At 36.1% G+C, this 21,914-nt stretch overlaps 1 protein-coding gene across 9 annotated transcripts in view; it reads left to right on the top strand.

Moving 5' to 3' along the window:
* The window catches only part of Eif2ak4 (eukaryotic translation initiation factor 2 alpha kinase 4), a 103,153-nt gene that overhangs the window by 34,374 nt on the left and 46,865 nt on the right, over positions 1 to 21,914 (top strand). For all 9 annotated transcript variants that reach the window (XM_078049835.1, XM_078049836.1, XM_078049834.1 and 6 more), the window contains 9 exons: positions 3,002 to 3,159; positions 4,654 to 5,189; positions 10,325 to 10,431; positions 11,001 to 11,158; positions 13,865 to 14,295; positions 15,213 to 15,282; positions 18,200 to 18,283; positions 19,048 to 19,170; positions 21,238 to 21,342. In XM_078049835.1, the coding sequence (XP_077905961.1) occupies positions 3,002 to 3,159; positions 4,654 to 5,189; positions 10,325 to 10,431; positions 11,001 to 11,158; positions 13,865 to 14,295; positions 15,213 to 15,282; positions 18,200 to 18,283; positions 19,048 to 19,170; positions 21,238 to 21,342 (1,772 nt within the window). The remainder of the gene's footprint in view (positions 1 to 3,001; positions 3,160 to 4,653; positions 5,190 to 10,324; positions 10,432 to 11,000; positions 11,159 to 13,864; positions 14,296 to 15,212; positions 15,283 to 18,199; positions 18,284 to 19,047; positions 19,171 to 21,237; positions 21,343 to 21,914) is intronic.

Genomic DNA, 21,914 nt, shown 5'->3' with positions numbered 1-21,914 from the left:
GCTTTTTGGAGTAAAGCTAGCTCTGCAATTCAGAATTTGAATTGCTTATATTAAAATCAAGTTTTGGGGATCTACTTCCTAAATGTACATTATCTTTTCTTAGCCATATTGATATAACTACTAATTGGTGTAAGATTTGCTTGATAATTTTGACAGTTGACTTTGATTTTTCATCCCATGAATACTCTTGCCAGAGTTAAAAGATAGCCATATTATCTAGATGGAATTTGCTTTCTTTCAGAGTCTTTATGCCATTTCTCTTTAAGGAGATACAAATAAGCAAAAGAATTGCCAGGGCATAGGCAGCAGGTAGAAGAAGAACCAAACATCTGAGTGGTCTATGAACTGGACATTTAACCTTCACTGACTGAAAGCAGCCTGGACAGTATAGGGCTCTGCATACACAGGGCTGCAATACTCACAGCAACTGTTTGGGCAAATTAAGACCACGATAGAGATGGTTGGCTTGGGAACCAAGACTGTCTTTAATTCAGAGACTTTCAGATTCATGAACTGACAACACAAGCTCCCTAACTTTAATAACCTGGGGAAATCAGGAAGGCAAGTTACCTTGGTCTCTTATTCTCACTGGTATTCATTAGACAAATTCACCTTAGTTAATCCCTTCATTGGGAAGCATATTTACAACGGGAGAATTTTTTTATTAAATCATCAAGTAGTGAATAATTTATTTTGTTTTCTCACAATGAGTCTAGTTTTTAAAACATGCCTAAATTTCCTACAAAGTGTTTTTATAAAAGCTAAACTAATTCAATTTTAATGTTCAATGATATGTTTTTATTTAAAAAAACAACTAATTAGTATTTGTTTTTCAATGTAAAGTTGTTAGAACTAGAAAAAAAAGGAACTTATTTACATATGTGGATGAAGCACTATGGAACTGTCTATATATAAACAATCATTACCAAAATATAACAGAGTTTTAATCAGAGTTCTTTTGATAACATTTTCCTTTAGCTTCAGAGCAATGTGTTCTTCTGTTCCTTTTATCATTTCCATCATGGAAAAAGAGACAAGAGGGTGGCAATAATAAAATTGTAATTTTTTTTCAAAACCTAGCAATTATGAAGTGCCTTCCTAGTCCGAATTGGAGAAATGAATATTACAGGACAGTGAACTATATAACACACAAATTTAATTAGGCTTGCTGTAGATCACATCAGCCTCCATCTCATAAACATTTAATGTTTCGTCTCCAATAAACTATATAGTCCCACATTTCTCAGGTTGCTTCCTTTGGCTGACAGATTTTCAAACATCAGAGTTTTTCTCTTAGGCTAAGACTTTCAGGAGTTACTAACACAATAGATCATTTTAATTGAAATCTCTAATTATTAGCATTTCTCTGAAGTAAGAATTACTTCTGAGATTAAGAAATTTAGGTGAGGCAGTTTAGCCATATTTCTCCAAACTACTTTTGCTAAGACTATTTTATACATACAAGTTACTTCACTTTTCATTTTTCAAGTAGAAAACATAATTATCAGTATTCTTAAATTTTTTTCATTATGAAGAAAAATCAAAGTAGTATTTGTATGCTAAAAGAAAAAGAATACTACATATCAGTGGTTCTCAACTGGGGACAGTTTATTAGCTGAGGGGACATCTGGTGATATCTGCAGTTTCTTTTGTTGTTGTTTATTTTTTTTGTTGTTGTAGTGCTGGGGATGAAAATCAAGGCCTCACTCATGTGGGAGCAAGTGTTCTACGGTTGATCTGTGTCCCAAGTCTTGCAGATATTTTTGATGGTTAAATCTGAGGGCAGAGGTGTGTACTGTGGATGAGGGTCAGGCACAAGACAGCATCCTACAACAAAAGATTGTCTGGTGAAGAATCAATAATGCAAAGATGCTATATATGCTATGATTTGGTAAATAGGAAATAAAACAAAATAGTCAGGCCCCATGGCATGAACCTGTAATCCTAGCTATTTGAGAGACTGAGGTAGGATGATAACAAGTTTAAGATCAGCCTCAGCAACATGGTAAGACACTGTTGAAAAATAAATAAATAAAAATAAAGCAAAAGAATGTTTTTTCATTTTCTCCAGTATTTTGATACTTTTCTGTTCTAGTCCTTAGTGGAAATGAAGAGTTTCGTAAGAAAACTTCTGGTGTTAAAAAAATTTAGTTCTCACAGATATAAGTGGAAACCATATGCCTATTAATAAATATGTCTCCCTTTCTAGCTTTAAACTTCCTTCCCTCTAAAACATTGGCCAGTTTTTATTTACAGGGCATGTTCAAATTTTGTTTTTAGAAAGTCATTGGCATATTCATATTTTCAAATTTACTAAAAGCTCTAAAAGTTAGTTCTACTGTAGTGTACATTAATCTCTGCATTGTTGGAATAATCATTCCCTTCCTCCCAACCGCCCCCACCACCACCACCAAGCATTCTACCACTGAGCTAATCCCCAGCCTACTGATGAAATAATCTTTTTTTTTTTTTTTTGGTATGAAGGATTGAACCCAAAGATGTTAACCAAGGTCTCGCTAAGTTACTGAGGCTGGCTTGAACTGCCTCAGCCTCCTGAGCCACTGAGATTATAGGCATGCACCACTGCACCCAGCTTGAAATAATCTTGAGGGATATTCTTTATTTCCAAATTCTTTCTGTCATTTGAGTTGGTATTTAGCTATGTGAGGTAGGTCAGTAACATAGGCAGCAAAGGTGAACTGGTTAGGAAAGTAATAATGATAAATGATGGTTAACAGAATAAAACATTGTTCTCTTTATTTGACCTGATACTAGCATCTCATTGTCAATTCTTTTTCCTTTATAAAAATTAATATTTTAGGACTCTCAATACATTGTTAAATACTAAAAGTAGTTTACAAAGCACATTATTAAAGAATCATGTTTTTATGGTTAGCACATGGCATCTATTATTGAATGAATGAATATACAGTCCCTCCCTTGTTTCCCTGCATAGAAAACATTCAGTGAGATTTAACTACCTTGTCTATTTGATGTGCAGGCAGTGATGAACAACTTGGAAAATTAGTTTACAATGCATTGGAAACAGCCACTGGCAGCTTTGTCCTGTTGTATGAGTGGGTCCTTCAATGGCAGAAAAAAATTGGTCCTTTCCTTACCAGTCAAGAAAGAGAGAAAATTGATAAGTGCAAAAAGCAGGTGAGTATTCACTATGGCTAGCTAAGCAAAAGGCCAATCTAAAGTAATTGGAGATGGTAGAACAAAATAGTTCTGTGTTTGGGCTCCGAGATGATCCAGAGTGGATGAGTTCTGTTTAACCAAGAGAGGACTAGAGGGCAAGCATCTTCTTCAAAGTTTTCTTAGCCCCTTGTTCCCTCTTTGAGAACTTCACAATATGGACAAAACTTCTGCAGTTGCCATCTTGTTCTCCTTTCTCAGCCCTTATGGCATTAACAACTATCACTCCAACTATTTCAAAGTTGTATGGTTGTTTTTGTTTTTCTAATTTGTTTTTTTTTTTTTAGTTGTCAATGAACATTTTTTATTCATTTATTTATATGTGGTGTTGAGAATCGAACCCAGTACCTCACACTTGTGAAGCAAGAGCTCTATCATTCAGCCCCAACCCCAGCCCAAAGTTGTGCTTTTTCTTCTTTTTTTTTCTTTTTTTTAAAGAGAGAGAGAGAAAGAGAGAATTTTTTAATATTTATTTTTTTAGTTTTCGGTGGACACAACATCTTTATTTTATTTTTATGTGGTGCTGAGGATCGAACCCAGCGCCCTGCGTATGCCAGGCAAGCGCACTACCGCTTGAGCCACATCCCCAGCCCAAGTTGTGCTTTTTCAAAAATAAAAAAAAATTTTTTTAGTTGTGGATGGACACAGTACCTTTATTTTATTTATTTTTATGTGGTGTTGAGAATTGAACCCAGTGCTTCACACGTACTAGGCAAGCGCTCTACCATTGAGCCACAACCCAGCCCCCAAAGTTGTACTTTTTGAAGTTACATATATCATCTCTACTCTTTAAAAATATTGCTTCAAAACTGATTTGAGGGGAACTGCAGATTTTTTTCTTTTTGCAATATTGGGGATTGAAAGAAGAGTTTTATTATTAATCTATAATACCAAGCTTAAGGAAAAAAAGCAGATAAAGCTTGGTGTTTAGAAATGTGAGTTTTCTTATGTTTAGAAAGAAAAACTGTAAATGCAAAAAATCACAAGTTTTTTTTTTTGGATGGTGATAATATAGATAATTTGTGGATTTTTTTACCTTTGTATTAACTTAAAAATTCTTTTTGCGGTGCTAGGAATTAAACTCCAGGTCATGCATGGTAGGCAAGTACTCTACTACCAAGCTATACCCCTAGTCCCTAATTTAAAAAACTTTTATAGTGATTTTATTATAATCAAAAAAGGTTATTTTAAAATGAGTGGTTCCCCTGCCCCCATGGCTTAACTCAAAATAAGTTGATTTTAAAAGCCATTCACTAATTTTGTAGTATTTATACACTAAGTTTTGAAATTTTGAATTAAGAATTGAATTTTTTTCATCTTTATTCTATTCAGGGAATATTTTTTCTCCTCTCATGAAAGTATATTTTCTTTCAAGTACTTCACTTTTAAAGTGAAACACCTATTAATGCTGACTTACCCAATATTATCTTTTTTTAAAATTTTTTTCCTTATCAGCTTCAAGGGGCAGAAACAGAGTTCAACTCACTGGTGAAATTGAGTCATCCAAATGTGGTTCGCTACTTTGCCATGAATTTCAAAGAGCAAGACAACTCCATCACCGTGGACATTTTAGTGGAGCACATCAATGGGGTCTCTCTCGCTACACACCTGAGTCACTTAGGCCCCATCCCTGTGCATCAGCTTCGCAAGTATGCAGCTCAGCTCTTGTCAGGCCTTGATTATCTTCACAGCAATTCTGTGGTGCACAAGGTCTTGAGTGCATCGACTGTCTTGGTAGATGCAGAGGGTACTGTGAAGATTACAGATTACAGCATTTCTAAACGTCTAGCGGACATTTGCAAGGAGGATGTGTTTGAGCAAACCCGAGTGCGTTTTAGTGACAATGCCCTGCCTTATAAAACAGGGAAGAAGGGGGATGTTTGGCATCTTGGCGTTTTGCTACTCTCCCTGAGCCAAGGACAGGAATGTGGAGAGTACCCCGTGACCATCCCCAGTGACTTACCAGCCGACTTTCAAGATTTCCTCAAGAAGTGAGTGTCATTGAAATTTTCTAATTGCGTTTTACTCCTGCTTTTTTGATTGTGCAGATCAAAGGCAAGACCTCCTTTTTATTTTATTTATTTTTTTATTATTTATTTTAATTAATTACACGTGACAGTACAGTGATCTTGACATATCATACATTTGAATCAAATGGGGTATAATTACTCCTTTTTCTGAGTGTACAGGTTGCTGAATCACATCACATCACAAGACCTCCTTTTTAAAAAAGAGCTTCAAGGGTGATGCTGCCTCTTGTTCTCATTCTTCTTTGGCTGTTTCATTCAGCCAAGTCTTGAGAAGCAAATGACTTCCTGACTCTAGCCAGACTTTTTTCAGCACCTGTGAATTACAGGTGCACATTTAATTATAAAACCAAGTTTAATCTGATTTAAGAGAATCATTGATTGGAGAGTTTTCCTTGGGCCTAAAGTCTTTGTCTGGATTCTTCAATTCAGCATTTTCTACTTTCACTATATCTGTTCTTGGTCCAAGCCAGAGCTAAGTTCCCTCAGTTTCTGTTAAATAGGAGATAAGATCCTTCCTGTCTGGATTTTTCAGATAGTCTCCTGATCTAGCTTTCTTGCAGAAGTTGACCTAGACTGTTTTTTTCCCCTTTGACTCTTCTCTTTCTGACCCTGTCTTGTTTTTTTAATTTCTTTTTCCCAGTTATTTGCTTTAATTCACTTTGTCTACTCCCTACATTTCTTTTCTTTTACCCTTCACATTTCTTTCCCTATTCTCATCTTTACCAATTGCCAGTTGACCTCATGGTATTATTCCCTGTTACTATCCTACTTGTTATAAATAGTACTTGCTCTTGTATAGTCATGTGCCACATAACAGGTTCTTTCAAAAACCTACTGTACTTATGGTAGTCCCATAGATTGTGTCATCCAAAGACATGATTTAGCTCATGTTCATTTCTGGAAACACACTTATGATATTCACATAATGACAAAATTATCTGAAGACATGTTTCCAGAATGTATCCCAGTTGTTAAACAACATATGACCATGTGTAAGTGAGATAGTTTTTGTGTACCACAAAATAGAAGTAGACACAATATACATACAGTTGTAGAAAGAAATCAACTTTGTTCTTCTGTATGCTGTATTCTTTCCATAGAGTATATAAAAATCTTAAGATTTTAAAGAAATATTTTATGATTCCTTTTAAGTGTGATAGAACTTTAAAAATACTTATTTTAGTGCACCCTAACTATGAGGTTGGCTGAAATGACAAATATGGCAATGGAATAGCTGATGGAAACAATGGTTTTAGTCTTCAAAGTGTCACTTTGAACTTTCTGTTCTTGATTGGTCAAGAGTAATTTAGTAAAAGTTAGCAATAGCATTGTGTATTATTTTTAAACAGCACAGGAGGGTTTAATTAGAAGATATTTTTTCACATTTAGTAGCAGAATGATAGTCTCGGGAATAAAACTTTCCTAGTTTTTGACTTACAGAAATGGCTCCCAAATATTAGTTTGAGCTGGGGACGTAGCCTAGAATGTGTAAGGCCCTTGGTTCAATCCCCAGTACCATAAAAAAGAAAAAAGAAACCACTCTATCTTCTATCAATTTTTAACTTGAGATCAGCACTGTTTCTTATCCTTTTAACATGGTTGTCCTTCAGAATATTGTGTCCATTCCTCTGTCTTCCAAAAGTACTTCAATAGACCCTGTTTGTTTAGGAAAGAGTTGCAAGATACTATTTTACTACCTTCGCTGTTTCACCCCAGTTAACCAAAGAAAAAATCATTCACAAAGTGTAGCAACATTCCATCTGTAGTTACAGTTTTATTTGTTGGTTCTGGGTAGGAGCTCAGACTCTGGAGCCAGACAGCTGGGTCACATCTCCTACTCCTTCCTGGCTGAGGGACTGAGATACCCTGCCCTTGCTGTGAATATCAGATGAGTTAACACCTGTAAAGAGCTTCAAACCCTTCCTAGCACTTGACTGAATCGATGTTAGTTCTCTGCCTGAATGAGAACTTTCCACATTTCATCCTTTTTTAAAAAATATTTATTTTTTTTATTGTAGTTGGACACAGTACCTTTATTTATTTTTACCCGGTGCTGAGGATCGAACCCAGGGCCTCGCATGTGCTATGTGAGCGCTCTATGGCTGAGCCACAACCCCAGCCCCATTTCATCCTTTTTGTTCAAAGTCAGACCTAGCATTTGCCTTTTCCACTTATGGCTACTATGTTGCCCAATGATTGGTTTAGAGAATTTCATTGTTTTAAGTGGGATCTTGGTGGTGTAAAATCTCATTTATTTATAAGAGTACAATTTATTCTGGGCAGAGTTTAAATTTTTTCTGATCCAGATCTGTTGTCATGTCACATTAATGTCATAGTTGAGTTGGAGGTGAAACACTTCAGAAACCCAACAGGGCAAGTGTAGGGATGTTCATTGCAGCTTTTATGTATGTGTGGGTATATATATATATAATCAATACATATACAAACACACACATATATGAAATAATTGTAAATAATAATAGGAGAATGTGTAAATGAATTCTAGTAGGTTCATGCATCTACAAAAATCAATAACAAATCTTTAAGTACTGGCTTAGAAAGATCTCTAAAACACATGATTGAAAGAAAAGCATGCTATCGAGGATGCAGGGAAAAAGGTACACTCATCCACTGCTGGTGGGACTGCAAATTGGTGCAGCCAATATGGAAAGCAATATGGAGGTTTCTTGGAAAATTGGGAATGGAACCACCATTTCACATAGCTATCCCTCTCCTCGGTCTATACCCAAAGGACTTAAAAACAGCAGACTACAAGATTAGATGAATGGATTAAAAATGTGGCATATATACACAATGGAATATTACTCAGCAATAAAAGAGAATAAAATCATGGCATTTGCAGGTAAATGGATGGAGTTAGAGAAGATAATGCTAAGTGAAGTTAGCCAATCCCCCAAAAACAAATGCTGTATGTTTTCTTTTATGTAAGGAGGCTGATTCATAGTGGGATAGGGAGAGGGAGCATGGGAGGAATAGATGAACTCTAGATAGGGCAGCGGGGTTGGAGGGAAAGGGAGGGGGAGTGGGGTAATTAATGATGGTGGAATGTGAGAACCATTATTATCCAAAGTACAGGTTTTTTGTTCAAAGTCAGACCTAGCATTTGCCTTTTCCACTTATGGCTACTATGTTGCCCAAATGATTGGTTTAGAGAATTTCATTGTTTTAAGTGAGATCTTGATGGTATAAAATCTCATTTATTTATAAGAATACAATTTATTCTGGGCAAGCTTTAAGTTTTTACAAAGTACAGGTATGAAAACACAAATTGGTGTGAATTTACTATGTATACAACCAGAGATATGAAAAATTGTGCTGTATATATGTAATAAGAATTGTAATGCATTCTGCTGTCATATATATATTTTATACACACACACACACACGCAGAGAAAAGCAAGTTAAAGAATAATATGTACAGGATGATGCTGCCCCAAAATATCAGTACATTAGCTGGGCACAATAGAACACACCTGTAATCTCAGTTTCTTGGGAGGCTGAGGAAGGAGGATCATCAGATGGAGGCTTGCCTGGGTAACTTAGTAAGACCCTATCTCAAAGTAAAATTAAAAGGGCTGGGGATGTAGTAGAGTGACCCTGGCCAGGTTCAATCCCTAATACTACCAAAAATAATTAATTAAATGTAATATTTTTTAAATACAGTATTATTTTGGGTGGTTGTGTGTTTGTTTATATAAATGCATAAAAGAGTCTAAGGATGTATAGTCAGAGGAGGGAAGACCTGGAGAGAGGAAGGATTTGGTCAAAGACTATCATTATCAATCATGATTTAATATTTGCAAGGGAAAGGTATTTATGCTTACTAATATAATTAAAATTAATTTTAAATTTAGGGGGAGATAAAGAATCTTACACAAACTGTTTTACTGGAATCTTGTCTTTTCCGGGTCTTTTCCTACCTTGAGTGTTTTTTTAGTACTGTGTCATAAAAAGTAAAATGTTGTCCTTCATGATAGTTGTTGTCACCACTTTATAGATTTTAAGTCAAGTTCTGGGCTTAAGTGTATTGTTTATAATTAGGGCCAAGTACTACCAAGTGGTACCACTAGGGTCATTGTTATAAATGCCACAGTTTAGCTTACTGAGAACAGTGGTTCTTAGATTTTAGCTTGAGTTAAAACATCTAGGAGGGAAAATTTTTAAAAAATTGTTTTTGTGGGCTGGGGATATAGTTCAGTTGGTAGAGTGCTTGCCTCACATGCACAAGGCCCTGGATTCAATCCCCAGCACCACAAAAAAAATTAAAATAAGATAAAATAATAGAAAATTATTTTTATTTATTAGAACATTAAATGCTGAGTTAGTATATTAAAGATTGAGGATTAAGAGAAAGTATATGGTAAGCATGGACTGTAGCACAGGCCTATAATCAAGGTACTTGAGAGGCTAGACAGGAGGGTCACAAGTTTGTGGCCAGCTGTGCTGGGAATATAGCTCAGTGATAGAGTGCCTCTGGGTTCAGTCTCCAGCACTGGGAAAGAAGGAAGGTATTCGGGAGGGAGGAAAGGAGGGAGGAAGGAAAAGACGGGAAGGAGGGAGGGAGGAAGATATGGGACTTTTAAAGTATTCCTAATTGTTACCAACACACTTGATGTGTATAGGCTTCATCTGAAGTTTATCAAACTGCTCCCCAACCCCACATCAACTGATTTACTTTGCCTTTAGAAAGATTTATTTATAACTAATTTTTAGAAAGACTTAATTAAGCATGGCAAGTTTTTAAATTGTTAATGGGATTGAAAATTCCTAGCCTACTTACTTATATTATACTACTATCTGAAATTTAAAAAAAAATTTGTTCCATGCCTCTAAAGAAACTGCATGTTTTTTGTTTGTTTGTTTTTGGTTTTGTTTTTCAAATTCTCCACATGCACGTAGCCTAGTACTCAAATGTAGATTCTGTAGGGATATTTGTTGATTTATATTCACATATATATATATTTTGGTCCATAAGTAACATTAATTCTTTAATGTGTATTTTTTTAAAATAAACCCATAGCTAAATTAGTGTTTATTTTGTGTGTTGCTGAGATTCTCCCTTCCCTCTCACTGAGGTGTGTTTGCTTGGATGACAAGGAAAGATGGAGCCCTCAGCAGCTGTTGAAACATGGTTTTATAAACCCTCAGCCAAAAATGCCTTTAGTGGAACAAAGTCCCGAAGGTGAGTCTCTTGCCATCCTTCTTTGATACCCTGTTTAAAATTAAATTATTTTGAAGGTATTCATAAACCTAAAACTGGAAGGGGCTGCATGGATTATCTGTTTTATTCTGAGCTACACATACATTTATGTTCAGCAATAAGCAGTCCCTGTGTGCATGGGACTGTTTTCCCAGCCTGAGTTTCCAGTCCCTATGATAAAGTGTCCATTGGTGTAGCCTCTTTGAATATTTAATCGTCCTTCCTGTTTTCTTACCCTTATTGCTGTGTAACTGGATTTTTTGCTGACACGTAGCAGATTAAAGAACCTCGGTAGTGACTAGGCTAGGAGACCTGGGTTGGGTTCTGGCTCTGTAGTTCCATCACTTACTCTCTGCTCTACTTATCCCCTCCCATAAAATGGGCTAATAATATTTTTCTACCTATTTTAAGGAAGGCAAGATGAGGGAAAGTATACAAGGGCCACTCAAGCAAGAGGTACTTTTTTACACCCCCCCCTTTTGCCAGTGCTCACATCCTTGTTGGATTCTCTAGCTCTTCCTGTATTTTTAATGCAATCATTTTTTTCTTAGATTCTGGAGGACAAGATTATGTTGAGACCGTTATACCTAGCAGCCAGCTTCCCAGTGCTGCATTCTTCAGTGAGACACAGAGACAGTTTTCCCGGTATTTCATTGAGTTTGAAGAATTACAGCTTCTCGGCAAAGGAGCTTTTGGAGCAGTCATCAAGGTGTGACACATAGTTGGCCCCAGTCCCTTTTAGAATTTCTTCTGATCCATTTCTGCAGACCTACAGGCTTGACTTCTATTTTGAGGTTGGGGAGGGAAGTGAATGGGACTATTTGAAACTGTGATCACCTTTACCTTCCTGAAGCTAAAGTTGCCCTAGGCACATTAAGAGTGCTTCTTTCTCCTGTCCTTGCTTGGCCGGAGCCTTAACGTGAAAAACAGTGCTTCAAGTGGAGCCAAGACCTCTAGATAAAGAACATTTTGTATGCTTTGGTTCAGGAAGAAAATTGTTCTCTTTTTCTCCCATTTGCTGTTAGAGTTGCTGTAGAGAAAAGGATTCCAAAGTTAGAACAGAGATGGAATTCATACTGAGAGATGGCCCCAGATGGCTTTGGCTTTTATTTCCCAGCTCTTATTGAGATGGAAAATTAGTGACATGTTATTAAGGTATGCTGGTGTTAGTCTTCATTTTTCATTTCAGTCTCTTTGAGTGACTTATTATCTGCCCCTGATAGAAAGAGGTTTTAGTTATTTTTATATAATGTAAGGGTTGTTTTTTTTTTAAACTTTGGGAAACACAGATTAATATTGTATTATAAAGTACATATAAAACACATGCCATCTTTCACATATGAGGATGACCCACCATTACTGGATCATGTGTCTTGTTTAGGATTCTCAGAATATTATGAAGAAGCAGTACTTTTACTGTAAAAGACCTTTTACACTAAAAAAAGAATTTTTTTACAGTAAAAGAATTTTTCTACAGTAAAAGAAACAATCTTAATTAAACAAGATAGGTGTCCTGATCAGAAAGATCATGGTTTGTAGAGGATTTTAACTCACACTGTCATTTTTGATCAAGTACTTCAGCTTCTTTATATTTTTAGATTATTGAATTAAAATATTAACAAAGTTCATTTCCTTTTAAGTACTTGTAATATTTGTAACCTCAAAACAACAAGAGAATCTTCATACCTTTCGCCCCACATTTTTCTTGCAGTTTCTCCTTTGGAGAACTCACACACCTCTGTATTTCCATCTCTGAGTATGAGAGTCTGCTCAGTAATCTAGCATTTTGTTAGCATTTGGATTCTTTACTGTTTCCACACCTTTTCAATTTAATAAACGAACTCCTATGAAAATATCCAGCAAGCTCCACACCTAAGTCAGTGACTTAGAGTATACTTGGTGTATATGAAGACATAAGATTGAAAGCACCAAGACATTTCATCAGTTTCTCTATTAATGTGGCAGTCAGAGAACACAGGACTATTATTTTTCAGAGCACATTCCATATTTCAGGTTGTGTTCCAGGTGGCTTTACAAACCTTATCTTTTGATCACAAGACATTCTTTTTTAAAAAAACATTTATTTTTTAGTTATAGGTGGACACAATCTCTTTATTTTATTTTTATATTTTTATGTGGTGCTAAGGATTGAACCCAGTGCCTCACACATTCAAGGCAAGCAGTCTTCCTCTGAGCCACAATCCCAGCCTCCACAAGACATTTATGGGATAGATGTAATCCCCATTTCCAGTTGAGGGAACTGAGGCTCAGAGAAGTTACATAATTTGCCTGAGGTTATACATATCTACTAAGAAATGAAACTAGGCAGGAAGCAGAGAGAAAGAGAGAAGCCAGGAGACAAAATATATAATCCCCGAGAGCATGCCTTCAGTAATCTCCTTCCATCAGCCATACCCTACCTGCCTATAGTTTCTACTCAATACAGCAGTAACCTGATAACAGCTAATGGAAGCAGGTCACTGAGGGCATGCCCTTGGGGATTATATATCTTGTCCCCTGGCTTCTCTCCCTGTCTCTCTCTCTCTCTCTCTCTCTCTCTCTCTCTCTCTCTCTCTCTCTCTCTCTCACTCTCACTCTCACTCTCACTCTCACTTACTCACTCTCTCCTCTTCCTACTTGGTTTCATCTCTTAGTAGATATGTATAACCTCAGGCAAATTTTGAAATTATTAATCCATAAAATGGATTAATCCACTGATTAGGTTATAACTCTCCTAATCTGATCCTTTCACCTTTGTTCATTCCTGCATTGTCACATAAGCTTTTTGGGGGGACACCTCAAATCAAAACCATAACACCTAACCTCTTCCTCCTTGGCAGTGCTGGTACTTCCTGATAACAAAAAATACTATTTGTAAGTAAGAAAATTGAGTCTTAAGGAAAAAAAGTAACTTGTCCAAATTGACAGCTTTATAAAATTAAGAATTAGCCATTTGCTTTTTAGTCTCTTAAAATTTCTGGAGTTTACTTTGTTTTGAGTGCTTTAAATATAAAAGAGCAGAAACTAAAATCATCATCTGAACTTACACTGGCTTTAGAAAATAATTTTTATTTTAAAACCAAAATTTATTTAAAATTTAAATAGTGGATAAGACATTAGAAGAACAGGGAACTAATTGTCAGTAAAATTAATGATGTGAATGAAAGCTACGTTTTACCCAGAATCTTTTAGCACATTTGGTACATTCTGGTCTATGTAAGCTGTTACTAAATTTGAGTGTAAAAACTTTCTTTAGTGTAAGAGTTTCAGCCTTGTAGTTCTTGACTGTAGCTGTTGGTTCTCAGAACTCCGGTTTCTCTTCAGGAGGGAATGGGGCCATGCCAGCTAAATGCTAGTTTGAGCAAGGTTATGGGCTGCCGACCTTACCTGGGTCTCTTCCCTTGCTGCATGTTAGGTCCAAAACAAGCTGGATGGCTGCTGCTACGCGGTGAAGCGCATCCCCATCAACCCAGCCAGTAGGCACTTCCGCAGGATCAAGGGCGAGGTGACACTGCTGTCGCGCCTGCACCATGAGAACATCGTGCGCTACTACAATGCCTGGATTGAGCGGCATGAGCGACCAGTGGGTCCAGGGACACCACCTCCAGACTCAAGACCCCTGCCCCAGGATGGACAAGCTGCACATGGGCAGCCAGAAAGTGACACCAACAAGCTGGACAGCTTGGAGGCTGCCGTGCCCCCTCCCATCCTCACCAGCTCAGTGGAGTGGAGCACATCAGCTGAGCGCTCATCCAACGCCCGCTTCCCTGTAGCTGGCCCAGGCTCCAGCAGTGATGAGGATGATGATGAGGATGAACATGATGGTGTCTTCTCACAGTCCTTCCTGTAAGGAGCACAGGGCTTACATGCACAGGCATGGGCACCAGCCAGGCAGCGTGGATGTGCCCCCAGTCATTAGTCCCCACCAAGCCCATGCCAGGGGAAAGGGCAATAATTTAGAAAACTGGAAATATTGACAATGTTAAGAAATGGACCCAGTACGCCAAATGCAATCCAAAGGAATTTTTTTCCACTATCTTCAGAAGATCTCCAAAATCTAAGCACTGGAGAAAGGAAAACAGAAATTACCTGTAGCATTTAAAACATTTAAGAAAATTTCTTATAGGACATTGCTTTAAATAGGCATTCAACTCCATGGAGCATTTAACAACTAATTTGGAATCGGCATAGTGGTGTAGGCCTGTGATCCCAGCTATTCAGTTAAATGAGACAGGTGGATCACAAGTTCCAGACCAGCCTGGGCAACTTAGCCAGAACCTGTCTCACAAATAAAAATAATTGGGCTGAGGATAAAGGTCATTGGTAGAGAACCTAACACACACACACATACACACACACACACACATACACACAAAGAACTAATTTGAAGTCTTAATACAATACCAACTGCAGTTCCCAAGAAAGTACCAAATGAATAATTATAACCCTACTCTAAACTTTATTCATCTCAGAATCCTGGCCATTTACCTTCATGGTTTTATTTCATCACATCCAGTTGGGTACAATTTATCATAACTCTTAGCTATGACATTTGTTTTAAGAGACTTAATTTCGCTAATTTTCAAGAGTTATATATGTTTTGCATAATAGAGAAGTACAAATCCACATGGTGATATGTACAGATTTATGCCATGGAGTCATAATGTCTCTAGCCTCTTTTGCTTTCTATTAATTTGAATGTCAATTTTTAGAATTATTACAGGGATTTTGATTTCTTTAGCACTTTTCTGTTTCTTTTTAAGACCTGCATCAGATTCTGAAAGTGATATCATCTTTGACCATGAAGATGAGAACAGTAAAAGTCAGAATCAGGTAAATATATAAAAATTATACTATTTTATTCATCAGAGTAGGTAAGTAAGGAAACTGTTATCTGATGTTATAAACCTTGGGTAAAATACTAAAGCCTTAATCTGATCTGTAAATACCAATTTTAAAACATGATTATTCATTTAAAATATATTTTACTTGTGTTTTTCATAAGTCTATATATAACAAAGCATACTGATCTTTAGTAATGAGAAGTAAATCAAGACACTAACTCTAACAAATAAAAATTTTAAAAGTTTCCTAGAGGATCTGAGAAAATTTTATATGATTGGGGATGAGAATTGAATATAAATTAATTAACTAAACAGTCTCATCATGGAATTACCTTGATCTCTCCCTCATCAATTACTCTTAATTTCATATTTTCATAAACTATCCTCTAGTTTTAAGTCTGTAATGACCCTGTAGTGAGTTATAATATCAACTTATAATATTATAACCAGACATTTTATTTTTAATGCTGTAGAGAACACAAAGCTGCCTACTTAAAGTAAACTTCATTTCTGGACTTGTCTCATAAGTATGTGTACTAGGTGTGACATAAAACATTTCTTCATGTGGTTCATGGTTTTGAAAGTTTGAAAAACATTGCTGCAGGCCTTGGACCCGACCCATAGTTCTGCATCTTCCTCTGCCCAGGCCAGCAGAGCCTTCTGTGGTAGTGCCTAGGACTGGGTCAAGCTTTCAAACTGCTAGGGCTGTCAGTTTGTTGCTGCAGAGAAGCATTCTACACATAGGTGTTGATTGTTACTTTGTTATAATTGCCAGCAGTTATAAGTGTATATTCATAGCAGATAAAAGTATACATGTGAACTCTCTTAGATTAGCAGTTAAGTTGACTTGGAGGTTGTTTGAATGAATTAGTTATTGTGTTTTTTGTAAAGTACTTCCCTTATCAAGTGAAATCACCTTAAGTTCCTCTCAATTTAAATTATTTACTATAAATTTAATCAGGGTAAGAGCATAAACAAGGGCTGGGGTTGTGGCTCAGGGTAGAGTACTCACCTAGCACTTGGAAGGCCCTGGGTTGGATCCTCAGCACCACATAAAAATAAATAAATAAAAATGAAGGTATTATGTCCAACTATAACTAAAAAAAAAAAGAAAAAATTTAAAAAGAGCATATGTAATCTAACCTACTGCTAAAACAAAGTTGTTTGGTTTTGGTTTTAGTGGTATGCATTTAATTATTATGAAGACAACAATTTTTTTTACATTTATTATTACAATTTTATCATAAAAGACACAAATCAGAACAAGACACAAGGCAAAGTTTGGGAGCATCTCAAATGCAAAGCTTCCCTGCCATATTCATTTAAAATATATCTTAATATATTTTATGTCCTCATGGAATCAGAGCCCCTCATCCTCCCACCCAGCCATATGCTCAACCTTGAAGCCCCACGGAGCCTCCATGTCCAGATATCTTATTGAAATTCCATCAGGTAGGTAGGATTGACTAAATCATTGGCCACACAATTGAATCCTTAGCAACGGTGAAGAGCTAAATTCAGTGAAATCCTGTCTCAAAATAAAATACAAAATAGGGCTGGGAATGTGGCTCAGTGGAGTTCCCCTGAGTTCAAACCCTGGTACAAAATATATATATATGTATATATCCTTCCTCATAAAAAATGTAAATTGAATGGTCAGATGGTGACTAATGCCTTTTTTATCCCCAGGACCCCTACTTTGCCCTTCCCTCCTTCCCTTCCCGGAAGCCACCTGGCTCAAGGTCACAACCTTCTCATCATATCCTGAGTCATCTCATCTCTTAGCACAGATTCAGGGGGACCCCAAATTTATGCTCCTGATTTTTCTTGGTTATGAGCAACATGACATGAGCATTCTAGCTGATGGGTTGGAGCTGCCAAGAGATTAATAATCTTCTATAGATAATCCCCAGAATATAGTAAGAATTCAAGAATAGAACCTGATTATTTTCAGAACAAGCAGAGCTCTTTTTTCCCTTTCAATAATGAAAAAAATGCCAGGCGCAGTGGCACACACCTGAAATCCCACAGCTTGGGAGGCTGAGACAGGAGGATCACAAGTTCAAAGCCCCCCTTAGCAACAGTGAGGAACTAAATTCAGTGAGACTCTGTCTCAAAATAAAATACAAAATAGGGCTGGGGATGTAGCTCAGTGGAGTGCCTCTGAGTTCAGTTCCTGGTTAAAAAAAAAAAAAATATATATATATATATATATATATATATATATATATATATAAATCCTTCCTCATAAAAATGTAAATTGAATGGTCAGATAGTGACTAGCACCTTTTTTATACTTAGGGTTTAAAGTATTTAAATATATCTACGAGAAGAAAAATACTTTTTTTAAAAAAGGTATTAAAAAGAAAATTAGTGGTAGGTTGGCCCTGTGGAGGTAAGACAAGAGGATCATTTGTTGTAAGTGGCAGCTGAGTGCTTATTCTTTGAGGGCATAGACCAGAGGGCAGTATTATCTTTAATAGTCTGGTCACATTTAAATTGTTTTAGCTAATTCCCACCAAAGGAAGGCATTACATTATCACTGAAGTCCTAAAATAATAGCATATATACATTCTACCTTTCTCATCCTTAGGACATCAATAGTGAAGAATTAACTTGACAAGGAATCGTTCTATGAACTGCACAAGTTTAAAATCTCCTGATTTCCTTTTCCCCATCATCATTCTGTGTAGCAACATACTTACGAGCTACATAGAAGATTCTGGTTATAGCAAACTTTCCTTAAAACCACATTAAGCTTCTATAGGCATTGGATGAGTTCTATCACTGACCTCCTCCTAGAGTACCAGGATAGCTTGGGGGGAGGGGGGAGGTATTTGATGGTGTGATGGTCCTGTTTAACTTCAGCCCCCAGTTTGAGTTCTCATATGTTCCTCTTGGGTTAGGATGAGGACTACAATGAAATTAACAGTTGCCATGAAAGTGAGCCATCGGTGACGACTGAGGCTGTGCACTATCTGTATATACAGGTGAGGCCCTGTGACCCACAAGTCTAATCCAACTTATGTCTGTTTATGTTTGGCTTGTAAGCCAAGAATGGCTTTTATGTTTTTGAGTGGTTATTTTAAAAAATCAAAAGGGAAATAATATTCTGTGACATATTTATAATGTTTTGCTCTTGACTTGAAGGTCATAATGTACAAATAAAAACTAATGACATTATTGGATTAATTAGCCCTTCTTGGAAATTTGAGTTTGCAGTCTTATAAGACAATAAATAAAATTTTACTGCACTCTGAATTTTCATATTATTTGTAATAAGAATTTAAGCAAATAAATTTTTTTTTAAAATAACCAATTATATAGAAAATAAATATAAGGGCTAGGAATGGAAGCTTAGTAGAAGAGCACTCACCTGGCACATGCAAGGGTTTACTCCTCAACACAGAAAAAAATTAAATTTTTAATGGTTATTTTGGGGTGCTAAGATTATACATATTTGCTCCCAGTGTTGTTTTTGTTTGCTTGCTTACTATTATTGTGTGTCCTGGAGATTGAACCCAGAGCCTAGTGCCTGCTAAAAATGCACTACTGAGCTTCATTTTTACGCCCCAAAATATTTTTTGAAGTATTTTTTTAAATACTTCTTTTCAGTGTAAAAAAATCACATCTTTCCTATAACTGTTTAGAATCCATATTACAAAATTTTAAATAAATGATTACATTAATTGCAGTTAACCTCCTTAATTTATACTTTGTAACCAAGTCCTTCCTGGTCTGTTCTTGTCTGCAGATGGAGTACTGTGAAAAGAGTACTTTACGTGACACCATTGACCAGGGGTTGTATCGAGACACCATCAGACTGTGGAGACTTTTTCGAGAGATTCTGGATGGATTGGCTTATATCCATGAGAAAGTAAATTTTACAATATTTTGTGTCCAAAACTGACATTTACATAAATTTATGACTAAATTTAAAAATTCAACGGTGAAAATGGAGAAAAATATAGAAAACTTTGTATATTGTTTCGTAGGACAAAATATCAAAAGCTAAAGAAATAGTACCAGGTATCAAAGTTCAAAGAAAACATTGAAGGTTAGGATAGGGATTAGCACACTATGACTCTCTTAATACCTCTTTTTCTTAGTTCTATAACCTAAAACTGGCTTTTGTATCTTTAGGTAGTTATTTAAAAATCAAAATTATAATATTTCATAACAGAATTCAAATTTCATTGTCCATCAATGAAGTTTCATTGGAACAAAGCCAGGATCATTTGCTTACATATTGCCTGTGACTGTTTTGCTGTAACAGCAGTTTTAAGTAGTTATAACAAAGATGAAATGCCTATAACTTATTACCTGATCTTTTATAGAAAGTTTGCCAACTGCTAAATGAGGAAGAAATATTTGATCATGTATGGAATATAGAAGATGATTCCTTGATTGGTTTAGAATAAAATACCGGTGTGGTTGATACATACCAAATTTGATTCTAACAATTAGTGCTGCCCTTTCTGGAAATAAAGAGAAACTAGAAAGATATCTGGCAAGGAGAAGAATAAGAGTCTTTTAGTAGCATAGCATGCTATGTGTATAAAATGTTATTTTAAAGCTAGAAATTGCTATTATGATGTAAATGCTAAGGGGCCTAGCTTCAAGCTGAAATATTGCATTTTTTTAATATTTTTTTTTAGTGGGATAGACCTTTATTTTATTAATTTTATGTGGTGCTGAGAATCAAACCCAGTGCCTTATACATGCCAGGCAAGTGCTATCGCTGAGCTCCAGTCCCAGCCCCACTGCTTACATTTTTTAAATGGGATTGTCTAATGTATTAGCTAGTGTAAATATATTAATTTTTTTTCTTTGCCTCAATTTTCATGAACTCAAAATGTTTTTACTATGTGAAGAAGCAGGCCTGTAATTTATATGACTAATTTATAAATAATTTGTTGGAAGCAGAAATTTCTAAGTTTGGAAATAAAAATGAGTTCTAATGAAGGCCATTAATTACTTTTTGTATTATAGGACATGAAACTATAAATATTATGATAAGCCATTAGGAAGAGGAGAAAGCAGGATTCATTTAACATAATCACTGAGTATCTACTGTGTGTACTAGGCATGCAAAGTGAATTGTTAGAATTACCATGGAAGAATGAATGAATTGGCACTTGTAAATGTTGGTAAAATTTCAAAATTATGGCATTTGCCATTAATGAATGGAGCTGGAAAAAATCGTGCTAAGAGAAATAAGCCAATCCCAGAAAACAAAGACTTAATGTTTTCTCTGATATGAGGATGCTAATTCATAATGAAGGTAGGGGCAGCTAGGGAAGAATAGAGTTATTTTAGATTAGGTAGAGGGAAGTGAATGGAGAGAAGGGGATATGGGAGTAGGAAAGATAGTAGAATAAATCAGACTTTATTACCCTATATACATATTATATATAACTATATGACCAGTGGGATTCTAAATCATGTACAACCAGAAGAATGAGAAATTATACTCCATCTATGTATGATGTATCAAAGTGCATTCTATTGTCATGTATAACTAATTAGAACAAATAAAAAAATTTGAATGAGAAAAGCAATAATGTCCTAGGCAGGGGAAATAATACAAAGAAAGGAATAGAAAAGGAATAAAAGTGGTATGTCTTACTGACCAGAACCAGGGTTTTGTGATGCAGCAGAGTGAAAGATAATTTGATGAACTCAGTGGAAGGAACCTTGGGTGCCACAGGGAGCCATTTGGATTTCACTTGATCAGGACAACCACAGATGAAAGAGGGAGATTTTGGAGACATTACCAGACAATTGGGAGACATTCCAGAGATCAGATTCCTGGACTATTGTGGTCTGAGAGAAGACCTAACCCAGTTTGCATCACTAGGCTGGCCTTTCAGATTAGAAAACAGGTATAACTATAAAGTATGCATGGGAAGCAACCATTAGATTCTTTACTTTCTTCCAACAGGGAATGATTCACCGGGATTTGAAGCCTGTCAACATATTTTTGGATTCTGATGACCATGTAAAAATAGGTGATTTTGGCTTGGCAACAGATCATCTAGCCTTTGCTGTGAGTATTTTAATAATTAGACTATACTTGAAAGTAGACCCAGGTTCCTTGATAACAACAGGATATCAGGTTGCCTGAACCCTGCCATGCAACCCTCAGGAATTTGGCAAATATGAAGGCATATACTGCAAGTGATCTTGTAGGCTTTGAAATTGTAATTATGTTTTAATAAGTGCCTTCCACTTGAGGGATACAAAATTATTGGCTGTGAATGATATTTAGGTTAAAGGCATACAATACTTTATAAAATAATTTGGTATTTTGGTCTGCCATGCTTTATACTTAAGTCTTTAGCTTGGAAAAGTGAGGCTCAAAAACATTAAACACTGGGATAACCCAGCCCTAAACAACATATAACTCAAAAGATATTTGTTCTTCACAACATTGTAGTGACTTAAAATACAAAGCTAATTAATGTGAGGTGAGCAAAGTACTGATATAAGAGTAAAAGATAGGGGGAAATTAACATAGATTTGTGAGAATCAAGAAAGACTGTCAGCTCGGCTTAGTGGTACACACCTGTAATCCTAGCAGCTCGTGAGGTTGAGGCAGAAGGATCACAATTCAAAGCT

The sequence above is a fragment of the Ictidomys tridecemlineatus genome, chromosome 5, assembly GCF_052094955.1.
Source record: "Ictidomys tridecemlineatus isolate mIctTri1 chromosome 5, mIctTri1.hap1, whole genome shotgun sequence".
NCBI lineage: Eukaryota > Metazoa > Chordata > Mammalia > Rodentia > Sciuridae > Ictidomys > Ictidomys tridecemlineatus.
This window is presented reverse-complemented; position numbering and strand designations above follow the sequence as displayed.